Source organism: Musa acuminata, chromosome BXJ1-7 (genome assembly GCF_036884655.1).
Source record: "Musa acuminata AAA Group cultivar baxijiao chromosome BXJ1-7, Cavendish_Baxijiao_AAA, whole genome shotgun sequence".
NCBI lineage: Eukaryota > Viridiplantae > Streptophyta > Magnoliopsida > Zingiberales > Musaceae > Musa > Musa acuminata.
The window spans coordinates 7,248,667-7,273,177 of NC_088333.1; the positions used below are offsets into that span (position 1 = coordinate 7,248,667).

General features: G+C 42.2%; 6 protein-coding genes across 8 annotated transcripts; 4 read left to right on the plus strand and 2 right to left on the minus strand.

The window, feature by feature from the left end:
* Positions 1–2,063: 2,063 nt before the first annotated feature.
* Positions 2,064–2,876, plus strand: LOC103991787 (early nodulin-like protein 17). The gene is made up of 2 exons (XM_009411332.3): positions 2,064–2,353; positions 2,429–2,876. Exons 1-2 carry the CDS (start codon positions 2,176–2,178, stop codon positions 2,773–2,775), a joined length of 525 nt encoding a protein of 174 aa, XP_009409607.3. The 5' UTR covers positions 2,064–2,175; the 3' UTR covers positions 2,776–2,876.
* Positions 2,877–2,924: 48 nt separating this feature from the next.
* LOC135679887 (uncharacterized) lies at positions 2,925–3,780 on the minus strand. The gene has a single exon (XM_065193874.1). The coding sequence runs from the start codon at positions 3,745–3,747 to the stop codon at positions 3,169–3,171; it is 579 nt and encodes a 192-aa protein (XP_065049946.1). The 5' UTR covers positions 3,748–3,780; the 3' UTR covers positions 2,925–3,168.
* A 3,418-nt stretch (positions 3,781–7,198) lies between these two features.
* LOC135679888 (uncharacterized) lies at positions 7,199–8,167 on the plus strand. The gene has a single exon (XM_065193875.1). The coding sequence runs from the start codon at positions 7,338–7,340 to the stop codon at positions 7,995–7,997; it is 660 nt and encodes a 219-aa protein (XP_065049947.1). The 5' UTR covers positions 7,199–7,337; the 3' UTR covers positions 7,998–8,167.
* Positions 8,168–14,283: 6,116 nt separating this feature from the next.
* LOC135680117 (receptor-like protein 52) lies at positions 14,284–16,323 on the plus strand (the record flags this gene model as incomplete). The annotated part of the gene is made up of 2 exons (XM_065194102.1): positions 14,284–15,023; positions 15,093–16,323. Coding segments are annotated over exons 1-2 (1,971 nt in total), but the record flags the coding sequence as incomplete, so codon positions are not given.
* Positions 16,324–17,481, plus strand: LOC135680118 (receptor-like protein kinase 5). Its single transcript, XM_065194103.1, has one exon. The coding sequence runs from the start codon at positions 16,396–16,398 to the stop codon at positions 17,479–17,481; it is 1,086 nt and encodes a 361-aa protein (XP_065050175.1). The 5' UTR covers positions 16,324–16,395.
* Positions 17,482–19,139: 1,658 nt separating this feature from the next.
* On the minus strand, positions 19,140–23,248 carry LOC135582795 (NAC domain-containing protein 75-like). 3 transcript variants are annotated; one of them, XM_065191462.1, is made up of 7 exons: positions 23,001–23,248; positions 22,059–22,261; positions 21,775–21,952; positions 21,099–21,637; positions 20,523–20,783; positions 20,365–20,451; positions 19,140–19,616 (listed from the first exon to the last, which is right to left on the minus strand). In XM_065191462.1, exons 2-7 carry the CDS (start codon positions 22,173–22,175, stop codon positions 19,533–19,535), a joined length of 1,266 nt encoding a protein of 421 aa, XP_065047534.1. In that variant the 5' UTR covers positions 22,176–22,261; positions 23,001–23,248; the 3' UTR covers positions 19,140–19,532. The 3 variants fall into 3 exon arrangements, with proteins under 3 accessions (XP_065047534.1, XP_065047536.1, XP_065047533.1); XM_065191464.1 differs by lacking the exon at positions 23,001–23,248 and adding an exon at positions 22,372–22,967; XM_065191461.1 differs by lacking the exon at positions 23,001–23,248 and adding an exon at positions 22,360–22,966.
* Between the last annotated feature and the right edge of the window lie 1,263 nt (positions 23,249–24,511).

Below are 24,511 nucleotides of genomic sequence, written 5' to 3' on the forward strand. Positions count from 1 at the left end.
TGAATAGATTTTTGGGTAAAACTTAAGAACATGCTCGGAGAAAGATCAAAAATAAAAATTCAAAAACTATATCTTAAGGAAGAGGTCAAAATGATAGATAAAGATAACAAATAAAAGTCGATCAAATAAAAGTCAAAGGAACTCCAATAAAGATAACAAAGAAATCTATCAATGTTTTTATTACAAAAAGATTAGACATATTTGAGAAAACCTACTAACACAAAAAAAAATCCAAATGTTCATCTATGTTCTCATTTTAAAATATATAGCCATGAAAAAGATTATTGGAATAAAAATCAAATATATTATCATGAAAAAAATAATAAAAAATAAAAATATTTTTTATAACATGTGATAAAAAATATTTTAGATTTGTTTGGTTTCTAGATAGTGAATATAGTAATCATATGATTTGGGATAAAATTTTATTTCAAAAGTTTGATAATTCGATCATATCTACCATGCATATGAGAAATGATAGTAGGTGTAAGAAAAATAAATAGTTATTGTGAACACCAAACATGGTAAAAAATTTATTGAAGATGTAATGTTTATTCTTAGTTTAAAATAAAATCTCATTAGTATTAAACAACTAATTATAAAAGGATATTATGTTATTTTTTAGATAAAAATAAAAATAATAGTAATTATGAGGATGATAAAAAAAAATAAATTTTTTAAATTATTTTTAAATTTCTCTTTATATGTATTTATTACTGTTGTTATTGATAAATAGATATTATGGTAAAGAAGATATGAAATTATGATGGACGTAGTATAAAACACTCATGCTCAGCCATTCGCCGCCACAATTGAGATCATGCATGTCCTTCCAACGCAACATCCAAATCGATCTCCACGTCAACATCTTGCATTAACATCGAATTAAGAAACCATCAAGGTTGGTTGGTGATGCTTCATTTCTAGAGGACCTACGTGTTCCCCGGTATCATCAAGCCGGCCCAGAGAGAGAGAGAGAGAGAGAGCAGTGAAAAGGACCCATGAGGTATGTGGAAAAAGATATATATAAGATGAATAATGACGACAAGTCATGGGACAATGCGTAAGAAAACGTCGGCAACGAGGGGGAGGTCGAAGGAAGGTTTCACAGAAAGGCCGAAACCCTAGAATGTGATCGGCCCTACCAAGATTTTGCCTAAATGTTCCCACTGATTGAGATGTTGACCTCTTGATTTGCTTGACATTGCTTAATAGGTGAAATAATTATGCGGTGGTTGTCAACATGTGTTCTCTCTCTCTCTTGAGAGAGAGAGAGAGAGAGAGAGAGAGAGAGAGAGAGAGAGAGAGAGGGAGAGAGGGAGAGGGAGAGAGAGAAGTGAAGTTTGTTCCTACCTGACCTAAGAAATAGAGGTACAGATGAGACTTTGTTTTGCGTTGGGAGCATTTCTTGATACAGGTCTTTTGTTCTGAGGTGTGGTCAAACTCGACATCGATATGATTGAAAGATCCAAATAGTAGTTGGATAAGATTCTGCAATCCAAGAGCCTACTCTAGTTGTTCGTCGATCTTTATCTGTCGAAGCTTGTTTACTATCAGTGGCACCTTCCTCTATTATTTTATGTGTCAGTTATATGTCATCTACAGCATTGCATTCCTGCATGATTTCAGCTTCGAGTATTATTTTCCATGCTTAATTCATGATTGATGTAGCTATTGCAGCAAGTTAACTGGACGACACTTGCATCGACACTGGCTTTGCATCAAAATCCGATGGTGACTACGAACACCCGAGATAAGCCTACCCCACTTCAGAGTTTGCATCGAAATCAAATCAGAAAACAAGGATGAGACGTTTCGATCCCTGAACGACGTCAGCAGATGTCCAGGTCATGAAGGGCGGACAAAATCAATAGATTTTGTCGGATGATGGATTCGTGCCACCTGTTACACGATCTATGGATGCTTGCGGGCCGTCCAACGTCCATTTTGGGCCGATCAGATTCGGCTTGCTTCGGAACGGTTATGATGATCAGACGCCACGTTCTCCGCTAATTAAGCCGCCAAAACGGAACGGAACGGACACGTCCCGTCGCTTCCCGTTATTTTCCTTCATGCTGTCGCTTCTCCGCCATCAAACCTTCTCGACTTCTCCCTCCCTGAAAACCTTCCCGAGTCTTTGTGCCGGTCACCGAAGAAAGGAGAAGAAGAGAGACGATGGCTTCGTCTTCCGCCCTGTGCATCATCATGATGACCACCATGTGCTCCCTCGTCGGAGCCACCAACCTTTACAGGGTTGGCGACGCCGAGGGATGGCGGGAGCCGGACAAGAACGACGCCGGCATGTACGACACTTGGGCTGGCAAGTACGCGTTCCGCGTCGGCGATTCGCTCGGTGAGTGCTTCGTGCGTGCTCTGCCAGTGCAGTAACAGTAAGTGACGGCGCTTGAATTGCTTGACTCACTTGCAGCGTTCGACTACAAGAACGACTCTGTCGTTAGGGTCAGTAAACGAGGATACTACCATTGCAATGAGACCGGAGGTGGGTCGGCGTCCAAGGACGGCAGCACAGTCTTTCTCCTGGACCAGCCCGGATTCTACTACTTCGTCAGCGGCGACGTCGACCACTGCAAGAGGGGACAGAGAGTGATGATAGAGGCATTGGATGCTCAGCGACCTCCTGCGGCTGCCGGGCCGGCGCCATCTCCGCTTCCGAGTTCTGCAGTCTCATGGACAGCAACAGCTGCGTCTCTTCGTGACATGGTGGCGCTTGGTTCCCTTCTATTCGTGGCTTCTTACTGCTCATATCTATCATAGATAGTGTCTCTGTTTCGTTTAGGCTTACCAAACGAGGGATTATAGTTGAGATCTTTGGTGTCTGCTATATTAGTCTGCAACTTCTTCAAGTGTTTTCTTAATCTTCGTGTTGAATGTGATGTTTGTAGTCAATGTTATGAAACCAGAAATGCTTCTACTTGTTCTTCATGTTGTAACTATATTCAGCCAACATTACAGAATGGACAGACAATGGCAGGGTTGAATACTAACCCCTGCACGAAAGTCAACTTTGATGATAGACAGAGAAGGTTCATTGACAAAGGAAGAAAAGTCAACAACCAAGGTCAAGGGTCACAATTACGAGAGATCACTCCCTGCACCAAAAAAAAACCCTCGAGCTAGGAACATAATCTGGCCATCCATGTAAAACACTCATGGCTTGAGTCGATCGGTCAGGGCTGTGCACTTGTTGATCTCCTTGGTTATGGCTGGAATGCAACTTGAGCTCCTCGTGATCCCCCCTTTCTTGACCCCTTCCCTGTCCCTGGGGCTGCTAGACTGCGCCCTTCCCGCTCTCGACGACTTCCTCAGGAGCTCTCTCATGGCGTCCGCCTGGTAGAGCACAGGGTGCGTCCGCCCGATCCTGTTGAACCTCACGCACACGCTCATGTGTGCCTCGAGAGCCTTCTGCTGCTTCCCTCCGTTCTTCACCATCTCCTCCTTAACCGCCTCCGAGCACAAGCCACATATCCACTTCCCGGAGAACTTCTCGCGCACGCGACCGATGTACTCGGGCGTACACTCCTCGGACATGCCGCAGCACTCGCACTTGGCGTCCTCCACCTCGGATATGGGCGGCAGTGCTGTTTCCACAGCCTCTTTGCCGAGCTGGAAGGAGAGGTCGGATATCGCCCTCTGAAGGCCCTCCATTGAGATCCTCCGAGGCCTCTGGGGAACGTCGGGCTTGTTTCTTGGGTAGGAAGCGATTAGCGTCTCTCCATTGGTTGCCATTGGTGAATGGTGGTATCTATCAGCATGACTTGGGGACTCCAACCTACACCTCTATTTATAGCAGTGGCTGAGACCAAGACCTGAAAGAGAAGGACCTGAAAACCCTAGACTTTTCGTGAACATACATAGCAGTAGTTTATGGCTATGAATGCATAAACAATTCTTTAATTCCTAACCTCAATCTTCTGAGTGGCTTTAAACCACTTTGGTAATCCTTTTTGTTTACTTACTCACATGAAAAATCTTTCGTTGGTTGGCTGTCATTAATTAAGAAAACCCATAATCTTCATCGTGACACGATTATTCGTCAAAGCAAGCAGACTTGTCGATGGAACAACTCGATTTCGAGTGGGTAATAATTACAGAAAAATGTTGATGCCAAAAAGCTTCACATGCAGATCAATCCCGGCCATGTATGCGACGCTGCATGACGGACATCATACGTAGCTAGATCAGCATGGTGACTTGGTTCCTTTCAGGCCATGGATTGGCACATCAGGCATTCACGAGAACCCTGGCGAAAGCGGGAAGATGAAGGAAGTCTCCAAGAAGTCACAGAAAGTTTGAGCAAGTGAGGTTTGTTTCCCTGCTGCGAACTTGGACTCCTTGGTCATCATCAGTGCTTTTAGATACTCATGGATGCATGCCACTTAGAAGGCTGTTTTAGGGTTAAGTTGACGAAGAGAACACGCTCCGCATGCTTGGCGAGGAGAAAGAAGGTTTTGAGTTCTTGTGTGGGCAAGATGGACAAGCTCCACTCCATGCTTATCTCAAGCTTGGTATGTACGAAAAGATTATCGTATAGATATGTTATCTCAACACTCTATGGTTGACACATAGTACTATAAAATTGATACTCTAGCATCATATGGTTGGCATCTCATCGTTACATGATCGACACTTTAACACTATGAGACTAATATCTTAGTATCACGTGATTGATACCTCGACTCAATGGACTAAATATTATCATATCTCGTATTTGGTGCACCACGATGGTAATTAATTTCAGATGAGACACATCATCTTCCTCGTACTCTATGTCTACTACAAGAGTAATAGTATTAGGAGTTCTCTATAAAATTATTCCTTTCGTACGTCTCGAGATACAAACCTCTCTATCAAAAATATAAATAAAAAATATAAGGTTCGATATAATCGGAATCGGGCAATGATTGTGTTGATTGAAATCAACTCAGGACAAGTATGAAAGGACCTTTGATTGACTCTCCGTTAGAGACTGACAATCAAAAATCAACTTAACAATACTTATATGGAGAAAAGCATGCAAATATTATTGTGGCAGATCTAACTATTACATGTACATGAGGATTCATATTCGGCATTTCGGGTCGGATTGGACATCTGGTTCGTGATATCTGATCCATTTATACGTATAGCATAATCACCGAGTTCATAAGATACCGTCTTTGGAAGCTACTTAGGAGAGTGCCATAGAGCACGAAAAGATCTTATCACCATTAATGGTGCGGACCTTAGCATATACACCAAAGAACAGCCAGTAGGTGATGGCAACGTCACAGTCACAATCACAATCTGTGGCTGGCAAATGTACCATCACCCAAATGGTCAGATGTCACCGTTTCAGCTTGCAAATGATTGCTTGTATGATATGATTGATTAATTATGTTGCATTTGTGTCTTATGGCTTAAACATTTCCTGATCATAGCTTTGTTCATCCTTGTCCTCCTCAAGCTCTGTGTTTTCTTGTTGAGAACTATAGAAATGGATATATGTCTACCATATGTCCATGTTAAGATGTGAGAAGGATTAGAAATATATCTGCAATAATTGAGCTATAAGCTCATGCATGCTCATTAATTTTGTTTTCTTCACTTGCCTAATTAATGATTAGGCCTTTCTCTGTCACACTATAACTTTTTCTTTTCTCGCTCTTATCTCCTCTTTTAGACCAGCCATTGCTGGATCTCAATCGTCTCCACCTCTACAAAGGCAAAGTTCACATACTTTAGGAAATGAATAATTGATTTGGGCCACTTTGTTTTATAATGTAATGTAGAAAAGTATATGGGTTAGATGGATATGCATGCAACTTTGCTTACACAGAAGACAGCATCTCCAACTTAACAAGTTGTACAGCTACAGTAAACATCTTTTAGTAAAGGCTTTGTGCAACTCTGAAGGAAATGGAAGAAGCTTTTGATTCAGACTACGTACTTTTTATGTATACCAAGCAAAGAGAATGTCATTTGCAGACCACAGTACGCATAGAAGCAATCCTCGGGTTTTGGCTAAAAGGAAAAGACGACAACAGTCACTACTTTTGTAAAGTTGGGTGAGTATGATCAATTCCTTAACATAGTCTACAGATGCTCATCAAGTTTAGCTCCTTAGTTTAGAGTGAACGATGAACTGCCTGACTTCCTAGTTTTGGCTCTTAGAAGCATTAAGGTTATCTATGATGGGTGTCCTGAAAAGGAGTAGAACTCTAATCCTCTAACATCATTCAAAGTTAGGACACAGGGCAATGTTCAGTTCTAAGAAATCCAGTTCAACAGAGCTAATTCTCTTTATTCAGATGGAGAATGTGTTCGACAACATGGAAAACTCCTTTGCCTATGCTTCCTTCTGCTTTCCCAGTGGATAAGATCTTGGAATACAGTAGATTCCTACCAGCACAGATTAGCATTAAGGTATGTTTGTGAGTAGCACATGAATCAGCAGCAGGCTCTACCAGTGCGGTGACTGTGACTCCTTGGTGCTGGGCTTCTGTGAGAGCTTCATGACAAGCAATTATTGGTGGCTCTACCAGTGTCATGAAAGTAGAAGAGTCTCGGTATACGTTGCTACTTCGTCCTGTCAGCTGTATCCTACTGTGATGGTTCACTGTACAGATGCACTTGTGTTCTTCAGACACAAGCTGTTAGGTTCCAAGCCTGCAGATCTCTTCCACAAAGAAACATGCAAGTTTCCACACATCACAATTAACATTCCATTACATTCTTCACTACTTCAGCTGTTGCTGCTTCAGCACACACACACGCACACAGTTCTTACAGTGAAGGCTAAACAGCAGTAACGCAGTAAGGCGACACTGTTTCGTTCGGAGACGGTGACCGGGAGACTGTGGCGTACACGCCAACATTTATGAGCAGGCCCACCTCGACGAGACGTGGCATGATAGGTGCCATCCATTTCCTTCTCGCCACCCATCCGGTGATGGAGGCTTTTCGCCCTTTACCATGCCAAATTACCATGAAGTCCTCACACCACCTTTTAATTTTCTCTGATTACCCCCCCCCCCCCAAACCCTTTAGAGACTTTGAGTACTTTCTAGTAATTTCCGCACCAATAATTGAAGAAAAACCCTCACCATCTGTTCTATGTATTGACACAATTCTTTATTGTTTATGATTTCATGATTTTTCTTCAGCCTTTAATTGCCCTTTAAATAGCCTCCCATGCTTCCACCACCCTCTCGCTCTCTCATTCCAAAGCCACTCCTCCCAATTCCCACCTTAGCTCGCGCTCTCTCTCTCTCTCTCTCTCTTTATTTGCATAAGGACCTTCCAAAAAGGGTAAACGGACATTGCCTGACAAGGTCCAAATGGAGTCGTCGAGCGCAGCCAAGAGGCTATGGCACATAGCGAGGGTGGTGTTCTACATGCTCCGGAAAGGCCTCGCCAAGGACAAACTCATGATGGATCTCCACCTCCTCCTCAAGCGCGGCAAGATCGCCGGAAAAGCCATCGGTAACCTCGTGACCTTCCACCACCACCACCACCATCATGGCGTCACCTCCATGAGCTCGGCCTTCTCGTGCCGGTCCATGGACCCCAACCGCTCCTTCTACAGCCCCAAGGCGGTGGAGTTCAGCTGCAGCAACACTCCCTCACGCCCGTCCTTCCATGCCATCAAGCGAAAGAACCGCCACCGCCGCTACGACTACGACTATGACGCCGTGGCGGTAGCGAAGGCGTTTGAGATACTCAACTCCCAAGTGTCCGATGCCGAGTCGGTCATGGCATCGCCATCTCCATCCCCGATGAACTGGAGCTTTGGGAAGAGCCCGGCTGGGGCGCGCCAGCTAAGGATCACGGACTCGCCCTTCCCATTGAACGAGGAGGGTGAGGAGGTGGGCACCCATATCGATCAGGAGGCGGAAGAGTTCATCAAGAGGTTCTACCAGCAGCTTCGTCTACAGCAGTGGACACCGATGACACCGGAATACAAACAGTACAGGAATGAGTTACTGGGACGAGCCTGAGATTGTCTTCTTACTTTATATAAAAGGTGAATCTATGCTGCTTACTTCTGCTTTGCTTTCGGTATATCCTTTGGCCATCATAAAGGGAGTGGTAATCTTCGTAGGCCTTACAGGATAAACTCTTTGTCACACCTCAACTATGGACGTTCTAAATGGTTTATCTTTTCATACTTCTCTTCCCTCTCTCTCTCTCTCTCTCTCTCTCTCTCTCTCTCTCTCTGTACTAAATCAAGGCATATGAGATTGACACAGCCCTGCAAATTTAAGATGACTCGGTAGAAATCAGTTTAAATTTGGAAACTAAAAGACCAATTCACCATGATGAAAATGGCTTAGTAATTACCGATTGTCATGTCAAAAATAATGTCATATAAAATGACACTCAATCGCAATATACTTTATGCCTTTATGATAGATATTGTTGTGAGCGATCTGAATACGTTAGAGTTGAGTTGTGTTGAAGATTGAAATAAGACCCATAAATGGTAAAGTAATCTATTGTACTATCAACAACAGCACCATATTTTGACTCGGGACTTAGAATAAGCAACAACACTTTGTTTCTTACTCCTCTAAAAAAATCAAAAATCCAAAAAAAATATAGTAGCAAAACATTTATTCGTGGGATAAAGAATTGAAGCCCATTAAAAATTATTCTGTTTATACAAAAGATTTAATTATTCTGTAGATAAAGAGTTATATATTTTAATGGATCTCTGTACATAATCTAATATTTGATTCAATACATGTAGATAATATTTGGCTCAAGTCATAAGTTCTGAGGCATATGTTAATCATAAGAAGAAGATACTTCAATCCCAAAAATATGTAAGAGAGTCAAGATCATTAATTTTAAATTATTAAGTAAAGAAGCTTTGATTAAATCATTAATTTTAAATATGTAAGGCATATTTTGCCGAGGAACGAAGCAATATCATAAACACTCAATTGAAAATTTGATGATAACAGAGCATAATTAAACTTGTTTGGCAATTGAGAAATATATTTTTGATATCCATTTGATAGAGTTTCCAATGACACATAGCTAAAAGAGCAATATGGGTTATAACTATAGTCAATCCCGCTGAAGTAAGTATTTCCTCATAATAAATATCATATTCTTGAATAAATCCCGTAGGACTTTGTTTATTATTACTATTATTCTCATAAGCATAATAAGTTACAATCTTCATCAAGATTGTGTTTTTTACAAGCATAATAAGTTATGAGACTCAATCGGTGAAGACTGAAGGTGGAGGGTGATTCGACGATGGTCTTCTTCCAAAAAGTAGTGGCATCGACCTATGGTGTGCAATGGAGTTAAACCTTTTGATATGACGATAGTGGAGGCATTAGGGCACTAGTCAATACACTAGTCAGAGTGGTGATAGCTCACCGAGGCTGACCTTTAGTTAGAGGAAGACTCGATGGTCACAAGGATGGTAGATGAAGATCAAAGTGATAGAAGATAAGATTTCTTCAACTATATGAGAAAATCTCTCTACTCTGTTGAGGAAATCCTCTATTCTGTTGAGGGATATGTTAATATATTCAAGCTAAAGTTATTTATCTATGTTCATGATATGTCATAGTGAAGTCTATGGAGAAGAATCCGAGGATAATTATAATGACAGGGGAATCACATGAGAAGAAGACTCACAATATAGATAGAAGTGAAACGAGAAAAACAAAAAACTTAAGAACTTTATTGTATATTTTGTATATGTCACAATCCTATTCGTAGGATTGAAGACAATCAAATCAATCACATACATAAGAAGAGATCCCTTTACCAACTTCAAAAACAAGTCCCATCAAAACTTATATATCAACAGCATGGGCAATACATAAAATCACAAAATCAGTATGATATGTAATTAATGATAGCATGATAATAAATTTGACTTCACTGTCAATGTATCACAGAACTAGCGCAACCTGATTCCGAATATAATAGATAAATGCTAATCATGCATATATCATTAAGTTAGATGTTGACTTTCCATTTAATTTCTTCCAAATGACTTGATTGTTGTTCAAACCCACCCACTCGTAGCACTGTAGAGAAAGCAAATCTTCACTTGTTTTCAGTCCATTTCTTACGGTCAACAAAAGTCTACTCTCACTATGGCCCACCGACCACTTTGACGTGTCTTCTCTAGCTAGCTCTTCGAGAACCCTAATTGCCATCTCAACATGTTTTAGAAGTTTCTTGTCATAAAACATAAGAAAGTCGTTCAAAACCAGCTCTTCATCAATCAATCATGGTGGTGTTCGAGGGGATTGTATGAGGGAGAATGCTAACACGACTCATTAGGTGCCAAGAAGGAAGAAGCTACAAGCACGAAGTCCCTGTTTCCACATTAAAACCTTGTGCCCCACCAAGAAAAAGACATGGTGTCCATCAATAACAATGATTGAGGGCAATGACTAGTGCTCTACTGGCTCCGATTTGATGCAATCTCTTTGAATAGCCTAAACATAATTGGAATCTGACCTGTAAAGTGCTTGCCAATGAGAAGTTAGATATCATCTTTGGAATCGCATGTCTTTGTACACCCATAACTAGGCCTTGTAGCCACACATGAAGATATGTAAGACCTTGGTGCAAATTGTGAGAGAAACGAATGCACGCCATATGCGACTGAATCATTCAACCATGTTTTGAGACCTAATGGTTTACATGGCCATCACTGCTTTATGGTATTATTATTGGTGTGGGTGATGGAACAGATAGGTGGGGAAGAGAGTGACCTCATTAAAGAGTGGTTTGGAAACTAAGGTGGCAACAATGGCGGTGTATTATTGGGAGGAGGTCTCCCTCAAAGCATTTAAGCCTGGTTGACGCAACCCCACAAGGGAATTTGATCGAACACCTAAAGCCTCCTTCGATGAGCTCAGTCTTCTCTCAGCATTTTCTCAAACAAACGACTCTTAATTGTGACTGAATTGATTATGCATTTCCTATTGACTTACGTAAGAAGTTGTGGCATAATGCCACAATTAATGAAGTCTCAATACGTTTTAATATGTCCTTTGGAAAATAATAAAAGAAGAAAAAATAACTCTGTCAGTAATTTGAAATCTTTATCCTAATTAATGTTTTCAACTCTAATACAATATAAGGTGTGATTTTCGATAGGAAATATTTTGACAATCAATCATATCCCTTGAGATATATTATCATTACAAAGGCATTAACATAAAAAAAATAAGAGCTTTGTCATCCTGATAGTCCATAGGGAGTTATTTGGGCTAACTCAGTTAGCCTATGTAGATAGTAATATACAGATCGTAGGAAATTTTGGGGTTGACATTAGTGGAAGAACATAAAAATAAATTTTTTTAAATTTTTCATAAAATTTGTTCATCATCATGCAAAGATTAGTACACAAAATCTGTAAAACAAAAAACTATGTATATGAAAGATTGTATTACCTAGGAAGATTGTATATCCCTAAATCCCTATAGATCCAAGGGTGAATGAGATCTATAGGAGAGGGTGAATAAGATTTATAAGAGAGGGTGAATGAGGTCAAATGTCCTCATTTCTAACGGTGATCCATGTAGTGATGATACTCCTCAAATCTCCAAGCCCGCTATCTAAGGAGAAAAACGAGAGAAGAGAATAGGAGATGACAACTAAAAACCTTTGGCCTATAAGCTTTTGGTTCCCTACTATTTATAGAGATCCCCTGTCAACTTAACCCTAATAGATCCTATCCTATTGGGTATTGAATCTTCATCCAACTACTAAAGCCTTTTAGATTAGTGGATCTCTATCTAATAATCTCTCATTGGCTCTTATTGGATCTCATAGGATCTCATCCATAGGATCCAATAATTCATGAGCTCATTAAATATCAAATAAGATAGGAGTATTGACGAATATCTCATATTCGAACCTTTACTCGTCGCAATGCTTACTATATGTGCGTGACCTTCTAGGCCCAATATCAAAGTTGTAAGTCATATCTGTCAAAACTCATTCTAACTCAGTGAATTATTATCTCTATAATAATTCACTCGATTTATCAATTACGAACGTATTAGGTCACTACGTCGTAGTCCCTAGATGATACAAGGGAATCCAATTCATCGGACTTATCTGTCTTCAGTTACTATATGGTTTCTACTCGAATCTCGCTCTAATCGGAGTCTCCCAGAGAACTCTTTCTCTCTCAATTCGAATGACCCTAACTAGGGATTTATTTGTGCAAGAACATATGAGATATTCTTCTCATAACACTGAGAGTGGATGATCCTCTATCAACACTCAATAATCCTCATAAGGTTGACTATCACTTCCGATAGCCAACTGTGCTAGATCTGAAACTTCTAAACTATAAGTTCGGTATCAAATAGTGGACTACTCATACAGGACATCCTTGGTGTCTCAAGTTTAAAGATAATGTACACCATTGCGACAATGGTATCGTTATATGTATCATTAACCATTTAGCATTCCGTGAGCATATCAATCTAAAAACTCATTCTCTAATGAGCACTTGCACTATAGCCCTAGTTTCCCCACATGAGCAGCTATGAGATTAACTGCCTCCATCATATGTACTGGTATATAATATACCAGTTTGTCCAGTTATCTCGATGTCTTTCTCGAGTAACCTATAACCAGGATTATTTATGACATGTTTTTAAAGGCGAATCAGTTTCATTATCATGATCTCATCACGATTCGATTCTCATTGCACAGATATATGGATATCACAATAATAACAATATAAAGTAATAAAATATTAAATAATAATAATAAGTAAAAAGACTGTGTGTCAAGTCACATGTGTCATCACTTATGTGATTAGCTTGTTGGGCACATGTGACTAGCATGAGTGACCAATTGGATCTACCCTCCTCAGATCGATCCCCGCGAGCAAAATGTTAGGGGAAAGATATTATGATCGTTACATGCTTGTTGCCCCCATGGACGAAATGCCAAAGTAGAGGCATTACGATCATTACAGACTTATTGCCTCATTGATAGTGTCAGAGGGAAGATGTTACGATCATTATAAATCTACCACCCCCTGTTAACGGAATTCTAAAGGGAAGACGTTATGGTTATTATAAGCCTACTACCCCTATTGATGGAACATCAGTGGGAAGCTATTACAATCATTATAAGTTATTCATCTGACTGAATAAGCGCAAAAGCTAACCTGTAACACTAGTTGAGGGAGTCAGATCCTTCTCCAATTGATCCTTTTTACATTATAAAACTATCATAAAGTTAATTTGGGAGTCCAAGAGGTTATATCGAGAAACACTCTTTTGTATAGAAAATCATCGATAAGTTGGAATCCACCTTAGTCCATTCTCGAGCCTACCTTAGATACTTCAACTACATTCGAAACACCATCTCGATATCACCTTATCTACTTTAAGGCTCGATCAATTACCACAAAGAACTATCACGTGAATTTCTCGAACGCCCTATGTCTTTAGATCCAAGCTGACTCACGATCGACAGTGTGAAACCATAACAATTGTAAACTTCTTAATATATTTAAAAAAAGTGATATATATGTAAACTATTTAATATATTTAAAAAATATATCGAATACAATTTTAGACCCTCGATCATTAGTAAATCCATATAGTGCATTACGATTATGATCATACCAACATCTTACATGTAAACTTTGTCGAACAAGACTTCTAAGTTAATTTGATAGATACACAAGTAAATGAACATATCATCCTATATACACTCAATTAAATATGTTACTTCGGCCATAATGTTTTATTTTTTGTCCGAGAAAACATGAGATGTCGGAGCTTTTAAGTCACGTAAGGCCCAATTTTACTGTGAGGACGGCCCAATTCTGTATTCGTTTCTCTTTTCCTGGGCTTTAAACCTTTCTCATGAATTGGGCTTAAGAAGATACCACACAATACTATATAATTAGCCGATCCTGAGAATTAGGCAAGATTAGGTCTAGCTTTACTTGATCCACTATATCTTGTATGAAGCTACGCTAAGATTTGATTCTCATTTACACTCGTAATGAATCGTAGACTGTTTATTAGTCTTAGTTCGGTGGGATTGTCAAAGATCCATAGCAATAGATTTGGGTGGTCTTTATAGGACACCTTCGTTAGATTAAACGTGACATGATCACCCGATTTCTTTTCCTGTGCTTTTTAGATTCGGGATCGAGTTTACTCAATAGTCAATTTTGTATATTCGGTTAGGTGTCTTTTTGTTGTTGACTCGAGGTCAAGTCGAGTCAACGATCCCCACAATTTGGGCCGTTCCTATGACAGCATGCGTGCGCCGCGTGGGAGTCATGTTGCTCGGGTCAACCACCCTTCCACCTATGCCATCATGAGATCCGTCTCAGGTACTTTATCCGTTACTGATTTAGTCGGATCAGTTCATGTCGCCATTGTCCCACGCAATCCATCGGTGCTCAAGAAGCTTCAGATGGGCGCAGAACCATACAAAGCTGCCTTCTTCTTCTTCTCTCCCTCGGCGCATCTCCTGCGCAGCTCGATTCTTCTATGGCTTCCCCTCCTCTTCATCTCCGAAGCCGCCGTAGCCCACGGCGATGACCAGGAGAGGCTCGTCCTCTTCGACATAAGAAGTCATTGGAGCAACGCTCCTGCGCTGAGCTCGTGGGACGTCTCCTCCCCCTACTGCAACTGGCCAGGAATCCGCTGCAGCAATGGCTCGGTCACTTCCATGTCTCTCCCCAATATAAACATCACTGAACCCATCCCACCCTTCTTCTGCAACCTCACCAGCCTCGCTCACCTCGACCTCTCTTACAATGAAATCCCTGGCGGCTTCCCGACTTGTCTCTACAGCTGCTCCAACCTCCAGTACCTCGACCTCTCTCAGAACTTTCTCGTTGGGGAGCTGCCTTCTGATATCCATAAGCTGTCGTCGCAGCTCCTTCACCTTGATCTCTCTTATAACAACTTCACCGGCGACATCCCTCCTTCCATCGGCCGGCTCCTCTCACTCCACACCCTCAATCTTCACTGCAATTTCTTCGATGGCTCGTTCCCGGCCGAGCTCGGTAACCTTTCCATGCTCGAAAGCCTCACTCTCGCTTACAATCCTTTCGCCAGTCAGCGCATCCCGGTCGAGTTCGGGAACATGACGAGACTGACGTACCTGTGGATGACCCATGCCAACCTGGTCGGCGAGATCCCGGAGGATCTCGGGCGGCTGGCAGAGCTTGACCACCTCGACCTCGCGCGGAACGGTTTAAGTGGCTCGATTCCTGCAGCCATATGGTCGCTGGAGAAGCTGACGACGCTCTACTTGTTCGATAACAAGCTGACGGGAGAGATTTCCGGCAAGATCGCGGCTTTGAACTTGGAGGAGATCGATGTCTCGATGAACCGGCTGACGGGATCGATACCGGAGGAATTCGTAAATCTCCGCAATCTCCGCATTCTGTTCATGTATAACAATAGCCTGTCCGGTGAGATCCCCAGAGGCATCGGCCTCCTTCGCGATCTCCGGGACATCAGGCTCTTCGACAACCATCTAGTCGGTGTCTTGCCGCCGGAGCTCGGGCAGCAGTCCCATCTGACCAATCTTGAGGTGTCCAACAACAGAATCTCCGGCAGCTTGCCCCAAGGCCTCTGTGCAAACAGAGCACTTAAGTCGGTGGTGGTCTTCAACAACAACCTCACCGGGGAGCTGCCGGCTTCTCTCGCCGACTGCTACGGGTTGAATGACATTCAGCTCTACAACAACAACTTCTCCGGCGAGTTCCCCCGACGAATTTGGTCGACATCAGTGAACTTGACCACCGTGCTGATCGACCGCAACCACTTCACCGGCGTTCTGCCGGACAAGTTGCAGCCGAACCTGACTCGGCTGGTGATGAACGACAATAGGTTTTCGGGAAGGATCCCCACACGGGCGTCGAGACTATTGGTGTTTCGGGGAAGCAACAACATGTTCTCCGGCGAAATTCCGGCGGAACTCACAGGAATGTCGAGGCTCCAGGTTCTTTTGCTCCAGGGAAATCGGATCTCTGGTTCGATACCGACAAGCATTTCCAATTTGAAGTTCCTCACCCAGCTTGATCTCAGCGACAACCACCTCTCAGGAGGTATCCCGGCCAAGCTGGGGTTGCTCGAGGTGCTCACCGAGCTCGACCTCTCGAACAACCGGCTGTCGGGATCGATACCGCCTGAAATCGGCAACCTTAAGCTCAACCTCCTTAACCTGACCTACAACAAGCTCACCGGAGAGGTACCTCTGCAGTTGCAGAACCGAGCTTACGAGCGGAGCTTTCTATCCAATCCTGGCCTCTGCTCATCCAAGCGTATAGAAAATCTCAATATCTGTGCACATGCCGGCCCAAACAAGCTATCAGGGAGACTGATCCCAATCTCTTTGGTGCTCGGTGGGGTTATGTTCTTGATGCTAGTTGTGACCGGAATGTTGATTTGCCGGCGAAGATCCGACGCCGCTGACCTTCCAGCATGCAAGCTGACTTCGTTTCATCAGCTGGACTTCACACAACGTCATATAATACGTGGACTCACAGAGGCAAGCCTCATCGGCAGCGGAGGATCAGGTCAGGTGTACAGGGTCAACCTCGAGAACCGCGCCGGCGACGCTGTGGTGGCCGTGAAGAAGATTCGGAATAGTGGACAGCTGGATTGGAAGATGGAGAAGGCCTTCGAGGCGGAGGTCAAGGTACTGAGCTCGATACGGCATTGCAGCATCGTGAAGCTCCTGTGTTGCATCTCGAGCGCAGACTCTAAGCTCCTGGTCTACGAGTACATGGAGAAGGGGAGTCTGGACCAGTGGCTTTACGGGAGGCGAAGGACAAGGACGGGTTCAGGGCATTTCCAGCCACCGCTGGATTGGCGGAAGAGGCTCGGGATCGCGATCGACGCCGCCAAGGGATTGTGCTACATGCACCACCACTGCACTCCGCCGGTCATCCATCGCGACGTGAAGTCCAGCAACATACTCCTGGACTCGAACTTCGGAGCAAAGATCGCCGACTTCGGCTTGGCACGGATGCTGATGAAGGCCAGCGAGCCGGAGTCTGCGTCGGCCATAGCAGGAACCTTTGGCTACATGGCTCCAGGTGAGGTCCTAATTGAGCACCTACTCCATCACCACTCCGGTTCATTGACAGAGGCCGTAATCGTGGTTGCAGAGTGTGGACACTCGAAGAAGATCAACGAGAAGGTGGACGTGTATAGCTTCGGGGTAGTGCTTCTGGAGTTGACCACAGGAAGGAAAGCGCAAGATGGTGGTGAGCACGAAGGCTTAGCAGGGTGGGCTGCTCGCCGCCTGAGAGAGAAGGGTGGCTTCATGGAGATGATAGATGAGGAGTTAAGTGACGAGGTCAACTATACGGATGACATCGGGACGGTGGTAAGACTGGGAATAGAGTGCACGAGGAGGAATGCTGTGGTGAGGCCATCCATGAAGGAGGTGCTGCGAAAGCTGACGGAGATAGTTGGACTGGGCCGTTATTAACGTGTGCGCCATGCAGACTCACACACGAGGATCCAATCACCAAACTATACATAGACTCACTCCAAGCAAATAGGTTGGAATTGGTGAGATACACAACCCACGGAGCTAAGACACAACACAGTTCGCCATAGTCAATCTTCATCTCAAAAGAAGCCATGCTTTAGACTTATAACCCTCTCGACAACATATGTACGATAATAATCTACAAGATGAGACTGATTCGATAAGTATGTTTCTTCAATATTGTGATACCTCCTTGAGAGTAAAGTCATTTGGAGTAGAAAAATCTTAAAAATTACATCGAGGCACATCCAATAAAATCTATTCGATACTTAAATTAGAAAAGAGCACAAATTATAATGGCTTTTGAAAGACTGGGTGGACAAGAATCCCCAGAATTCATCTTCCTCTATCTTGTTCCACCACTTCTTTTAATGCCTATATATTCCTTGGTGTAAAAGAAGGTGCCCATCATTAGCATTATCAAATCTTTATGCCTAAATCCTACAGGTATATGCATGTGTATGGTAGGTTGGAGTTGCACACAGGAGGCATCAAAGGAAAGAGAACCTTCCTAAAAAGCAGTTCATTTGGAGCATCCACAAAGGAACCCCATGTTCGAATAATTCTTCTTGCAATTTCTTTATGGGACCGAATCTGGCGAGCCCTGACATGGATAACCCCAGGCATGTCCTTTGTAGAGCATCCAACATCTCCCACAAAGAGAAAGAGATGAGCATTGCCTTTATGAGGGAGGCCAAGAAAAGGATACACACAGATGCATTCTCTCCTTCTTGGATCCAAATCTGCATGCACATACATATAAAGGCATCCATTGTCTCAGGACAAGAATTCTCCAAATGATTGCAACGATGATTCGGGATTAATTACTTTGATGAGCTCTTAGTTACTGCGTGGAGGACCGAGCAAGTTAATCCAACAAGCTGTTCATTTCAAGTGCTGCTGAGAAACTATGAAGAAGCTTCGACAAAGCTCTCTTCATGCACGTCCAAAGAAATAGAAATTTCTAGGAAAGAGACCACCATGCAACGTTACACACACACACACACACTCTCTCTCTCTCGTGAGGTAACAAAGCCATCGACTAAAGTTGGGCAGCAGCATCTCGGAGAACAAGCAGAATAGGATTCTGCTTAAAGCAGTCATTGAAGAGGCGCTTTTCTAAGCATAGAGAATTTGAGGAGGGTATTAGGGTTAGGTTTAGCTTATTTCTATCATCTCCTTATTACTACTTATAGTAAATATGCATTTAAGTTAATGCTGCATGATGTATTCTTTTACCTGAAAATAAAAAGAAATGAGTCATAAATATCTGGAAATTGGTATATATGTCAATGACTCACTTGTCAGCATTAAGTGCAGAGTATTAACTTCATAAAATATGAGTAGAAACAGGCCTTTGTCAGCTTTTATTTAACAAAGAAAAGAAAAAGATATATAAATATTTTCATATATAATGTCTCAAAAGAATCATACAGCACCAGTGGAAGCAGCACAGGTGTTGGGAGTGTGCAGGCACAAAATCTACCATCGGGGGGCAACAAACATCATATTTGTTTATGAGAAGTTCAGACTAAAAGAAATTGGAATATTTTAAAGACAGATTTAAAAAAAGTGATTTATATTTTCAGCACGCAAGTCAGTATTGATGAGCAACAATTACAAGAACAAGTAGTTCTTTCACATACCATAATTCTTGTTGTTTTCTGCCTTCTTCCCTTTTGATATACTAGGAAGAAGAAAAACACATGAACAACAAGGCAAAAGAAGAAGATATTAGTAATAGTTACACTTAAAACAATCAAAATAGTAACATTAGTTGAGATGAAATGGGTAGGATGGGAGGTGTTGAGTTTCTCTGGTCATTTTTACCCCTTCTGTCAGCTAGCAAACAGCATAAGCTTTCTCTTCTGTCTCTTTCTTCTCTTAATCTCTTCATTCTCTCTCTTTTATTCTCAACCTGGTTCTGCTCCTTGATATATAAGAACTGATACTGATGGTAGTAGTAAAGGATAATTTTCTCTTTTTCCTTATCCCCCATGATGATTTGGATTGTCAGATTGCCAGAAGGGAAAGTGCCATTCCGTCTCTTGGGAGTGTGGAATTGATGTTTCCTGCCAGAGAAAGATAGAGAGAATGCAAAGGTTAGAAGACATGCAAAATTTGATTTCCAATTTTCTATAAAAGATAAAAGCGAAGAAATACAATAGATAAGCATGAATTATTTGTCATAATCATATATTTTTATCTTATGAAAAGTTGCTACATTTTCTCATCTTCATTTTGGAAAAGGAAAAGAGAGAAGAAATAACAACAGACATAGAATACAATGTCTTGGATATTTCAGAACTATGAGAAGATGCACAGAAATGAAGTCGAGACACAAAAGAGTAGAAAAGAGTCTCTTGTTTCCTTTGCCTTTCTCTTTCTAAACTAAATGCAAAGAATAATATACTTTAAGACTATTAAGGGTCTAAGCAAGAAAGAAAGGCAGCCAACAAAACCAAGCTTGTCTTTTTGACCTGCATTGCACCAAAGCAAGCAAGGAAGTCTCTGTTTCTTATATGAAACCATATGATCCAAGTAAAAGAGAAATGATGCAACCTGCCATCTTCATATGAAACCATATGATCCCTATCCTTTGATTTTGTGTTGACTACAAGAACTAGAATTTGCTCCCAAAGGAGAAAAATATTTAGCACATCTCCATCTTCATTGTTAATGCTAGACTTTCTATCTTTGCATAGTGAATTGGCATTGACTTTGTTTTTAGCTGCAGGTAGTCATGATAGATCAACCTGAGAAGAAAACATGATACGGAAAAAAGAAAGGAAGTTTTAGGTGGTTGATGATTTCACTTACGTTAGTTCTAGCTGAAGTGCAACTCATGACCAGTTCTTCCAGGCCGGAAGTAGATCTATGGTCCAGCTTTTGTTGCAATTCCAGTTGCTGCTGTCTCACAATGAAGTTAATTTCCAACAAGATTAAACTATCGGTCTTTCCAAATTGCACTGCCGTACCTGAAATTTATCGGATTGAAGAAGTATCCTTGAGACTTGATATGGGTCTTCGAGAACCATTGACGTCTGCCGGTGTGGATGAGTCGAGACAATGGCCGGGATAGGGTGCATAGGCCTGGTAATGTGGAATGCTGCGGTCGGCACCACCTGCAGTTGCTGCAGCTGCTGATGCTCCTGAGCCACTTGATGATGTGGTGATCCAACGAGGTGCTCGTGCTCTGAGTGCTCATCTCGTGCCTTCGGTTCCTCTCCCACGGCCACCTGTTCAACACTCACAAAACAAGTTCCAACTCAAATCCTTCTCTTCTGCCCTAGATTCTCTTCCCCGGTTTTGGTAGGGAAGTTGCACCAAATGAAGCTACCATGCACTGTGCTGTAATAGTCGCAAGGGTTCTTAGGGTTGCTTGTGTTTTGTGCAAACTGATGTGACATTGCTTTCGTTTTTCATGCGCTATCGACTGAGAGTTGATTGCAGAAAGAATCTAGCTTGAACATGCATGCACTGAGACGCATTCAACATTCACGGATTGAAGAATTGGAAAGTAGGCAAGAATTTGAAGTCGAGAAATTAATTACCTCATTGAAGCTTTCTCTAAAAGGAGCAAAGCTAAAGTTGTCAGGCTTCATCAGGTGCTGATGCATCTCCATGCTACTGTAAGAATGCTCATCCCTCTTGCTAACTAAATCAGAGGAACTACTTGCACCGCCACTGTCCCTTCTTTGATCCATCCCCTCCGCAGTTGCTGCCGCTGTTGTGCTGCTCTTATCGGACCAAGTGCACTGCCTTGGCTGGGTCTGGAAGAAGATCTTGGACACCACAAGCTCACCTTCCTTCTCCTCCTCCGACTCCCCCAGGTGGTACTGGTGCATGACCCAGTTGGTCTTCTCGGGCTTCCTGTGCTTCCCAAAGTTGGTGTACAGGACTAGTATCTTCTTGCACCCCTTCTGCTTCCCATTGACCATCACAGGTCTCGTCTTCCCTGTCTTGTGCCACCTGGTTTCGCCTCTCTGAAGGTCGCACGTCGACTGGATTTTCCTTCTTTTCCTTGTGCCGGTGGTGTAGGCCTTGGATGGCCTGTGGAAGAAGTGCTTGCTCAGGCCATCCCTTCTCACACCTGCAGCCAAAGGCAGAGGTTTTTCTTTGCAGATCAGCTTCCTAGAGAGGTAATCCAACCGACTCACGAGAAGTAAACAAACTCAAGCATAGAATTCAGAGAATTAACGAGTCGAGGGTGGGTGTAACTCCTCTAACCTGGGAGCTTCTCAGGATGGGTGTAGCAGATGCCATCGTCGCCTTCGATCGTCGGGATGAACTCATCTATCAGAGGATGGGATCTCAAATCTTCTGCCTTTACCTTCGCTTCCAGGTGCTCTACCAATTCTTGATCTGTCGGATCGAACTTCACTCCTGCGGGCAACCCCACCCAATCCTGCAAGCATCAACCATTAACTACACCAAGTCTTGCTTTCGTCCGAGATTGGTCACTGCGACTTTGAAGAGAGTATCAGTAGTACAATTTGGTTGTGTTTCCTTACCGGCTTGCGATCGAGCTTGTGGCCACACCCAGGGCACTGTTTGGAAACACTCACACGATGCTGTACCAGCTTGGCGTCGATGAGAGACGAAGTGCTGACCTTGGGACTTGTGTTCATGGCTGCTTCATGGGCATCAAGATCTTAGGTTCGTAAACATATATGTTCACTTTGTGGCTACTCGATCTTGCTTTCAGAATGGAGAGCTGAAATCGGAACCAAAATTAGAGGAGGTCTCAGACAAACCAGCAAGAAAATAGGAATCGGCTAAACGACAACAACTACAAGTAATGCCATATCGAACCAATTCAGGAACCTCAGCTGAAGCATAATGCTGCAGATGGAACGGAGGAGAGAAAGAGTGGAAGAAGGAAGAAGGGGAGTTGAAAAAGGAGAAATTGAGAACGTGTTCTTGATCTATAAACAACCTCTTTGGGAGGACAATATACTGCGATACCTTCTACTTTAATTGAAGCCCGTGGCCATTAGAAAAAGGAAAAGGTTCTCAACATGAATACTCCTTCACTCACCAATACCTCCAAACCTACAGCTAAAACAAGCTGCCTCATACCCCGAAGAGAGAGAGCGAGAGAGAGAGAGAGAGAGGTTTTGGATTACAGCGGTCGAGTGACTAAAGCAAAAGCTGGGAACGGTGCCTTCACAGCTGTTACTGCACATCCCCAAGAACCCAACCTGAATACTAATAAACAAAATAAAAGCATTAACCATAGTACATGGAATTTAGTGATGCAGAAAGGAAAAGACAATTCTGATCTGTCCCCCCGAGAAAAGACCACCGACTCCATCAAGAACTAATATTGACATGCAGGTGTATACCGACTCCATTACCGAACATATATTCGCAGGAAATGATGAAACATGTTATTTTCCTTCCCCCGATAATTATGGAACACTAGAAGAGAGGAAAGAAATGAAGAGGCTCACTTGGATATTGGAGATGTGCTTCTGATATGATGATGATCTATTCCGTCATGAAGGAAGAAGTTGTGCACTTTGCAGAGAAGACGGGTGAGGAGGTGAATCTACAGGTTGCTTCACACCCAAGGCAAATGAGCAGTAGGACACTTGATGGACCCCCAATACAATAAAGCTATAGTACGCACCAGTAGCCCCAGCAGCAGCCTTCAACCACAAGCAGCTGGACCATATGTTACTATAGCACACTATTCCTATGTTACAGTATCATTTGGCAGTACAACTACAACTTCTGAAACATATATATAGAAGCATGGAGCATAAGAGCCACGCCTGTTTGGCTTTATCCTGTTAGGCATGACTCCGGCGTTCATGTTCCTTGCAAGAAATAGTGATGGAACTCCTCTTAAGTAGTATTGGGGGACCTGAAAGAAGAGAACATCCCATGGGGGGGAGGAGTGCAGGGGAAAGTAAAGGTTGGATGTAGGTTTGTCAATAGAAAACGTTCGTCATAGAGTGGGTATGACAGCTGAGGAAAGGATGATAATGGTAGGTTCATCTAAGTGGAAACGTTTGGTTTCATTCTAAGACACTCAATTCTTGAACGATCTTGACAGTTCTTCTCCCCTTCAAGAATAACACTCTCTTCTTGAAGGAACTTGATCGTTCTTCTCCCCTTCGTTTCTTGAAAGTTTGGTGTTGCCCAACATCTCCACTGACAGTTCCGCATTGCATGATATACTCATCATCTCATTTCCTATTTAGACGAGACGGAAACCTGTGGGATCTTCGTTTTTCTATAAAAGAATTATTTTTTTTAATTTTTTAAAAATAAAACTACTATCAGACTTAATTAATAATATTAAATTTTTATTCATAATAAAAAATAAATATATTCAGATATAAATAAAATCAAAATTATCATAACCCATCGGAAAAGATGCGGAGGAGAGGATGAGACGAGGTCACGAATTAGGCTACGTCGAATATAATAAGAAATCGAGGGTATTACGATGAAAGAAAAAATTAAGACGAAGAAGAGGGAGAAGAGAGTGTACGATGAAAAGAAGAGAAGAAGAAAGATAGAAGAATATCAAAATCATTGTCGTCATTCACATTTTACTCGTTATGAATCATTGAAGAAATTATCGTTTGTCGATGGAAAAAGAAGGAAGACAAAAAAAAAACAAAGTCAAACTGTTATGTCCGAATAAAAATATTTTATTTGATTCAATTGAACATTTTTAATTGAATTATGATCGATTCAATTAAGATTTAAAGTATAATAAGGGATAAATGTTTGGGATTTAACATCTCAGTCCAAATATTAATAAGCCGCCCATCACATTATATATATATATATATATATATATATATATATATATATATATATATATGCGAGTAATATAAAAATAATATGCCCCCTTCCCCGTATAGTTCATGGATCCTCAATGGATTCGGATTCCGTTATTGGGCACCCATCGGGTCCGGTTCATGGACTCGTATATTAATGGGTCATG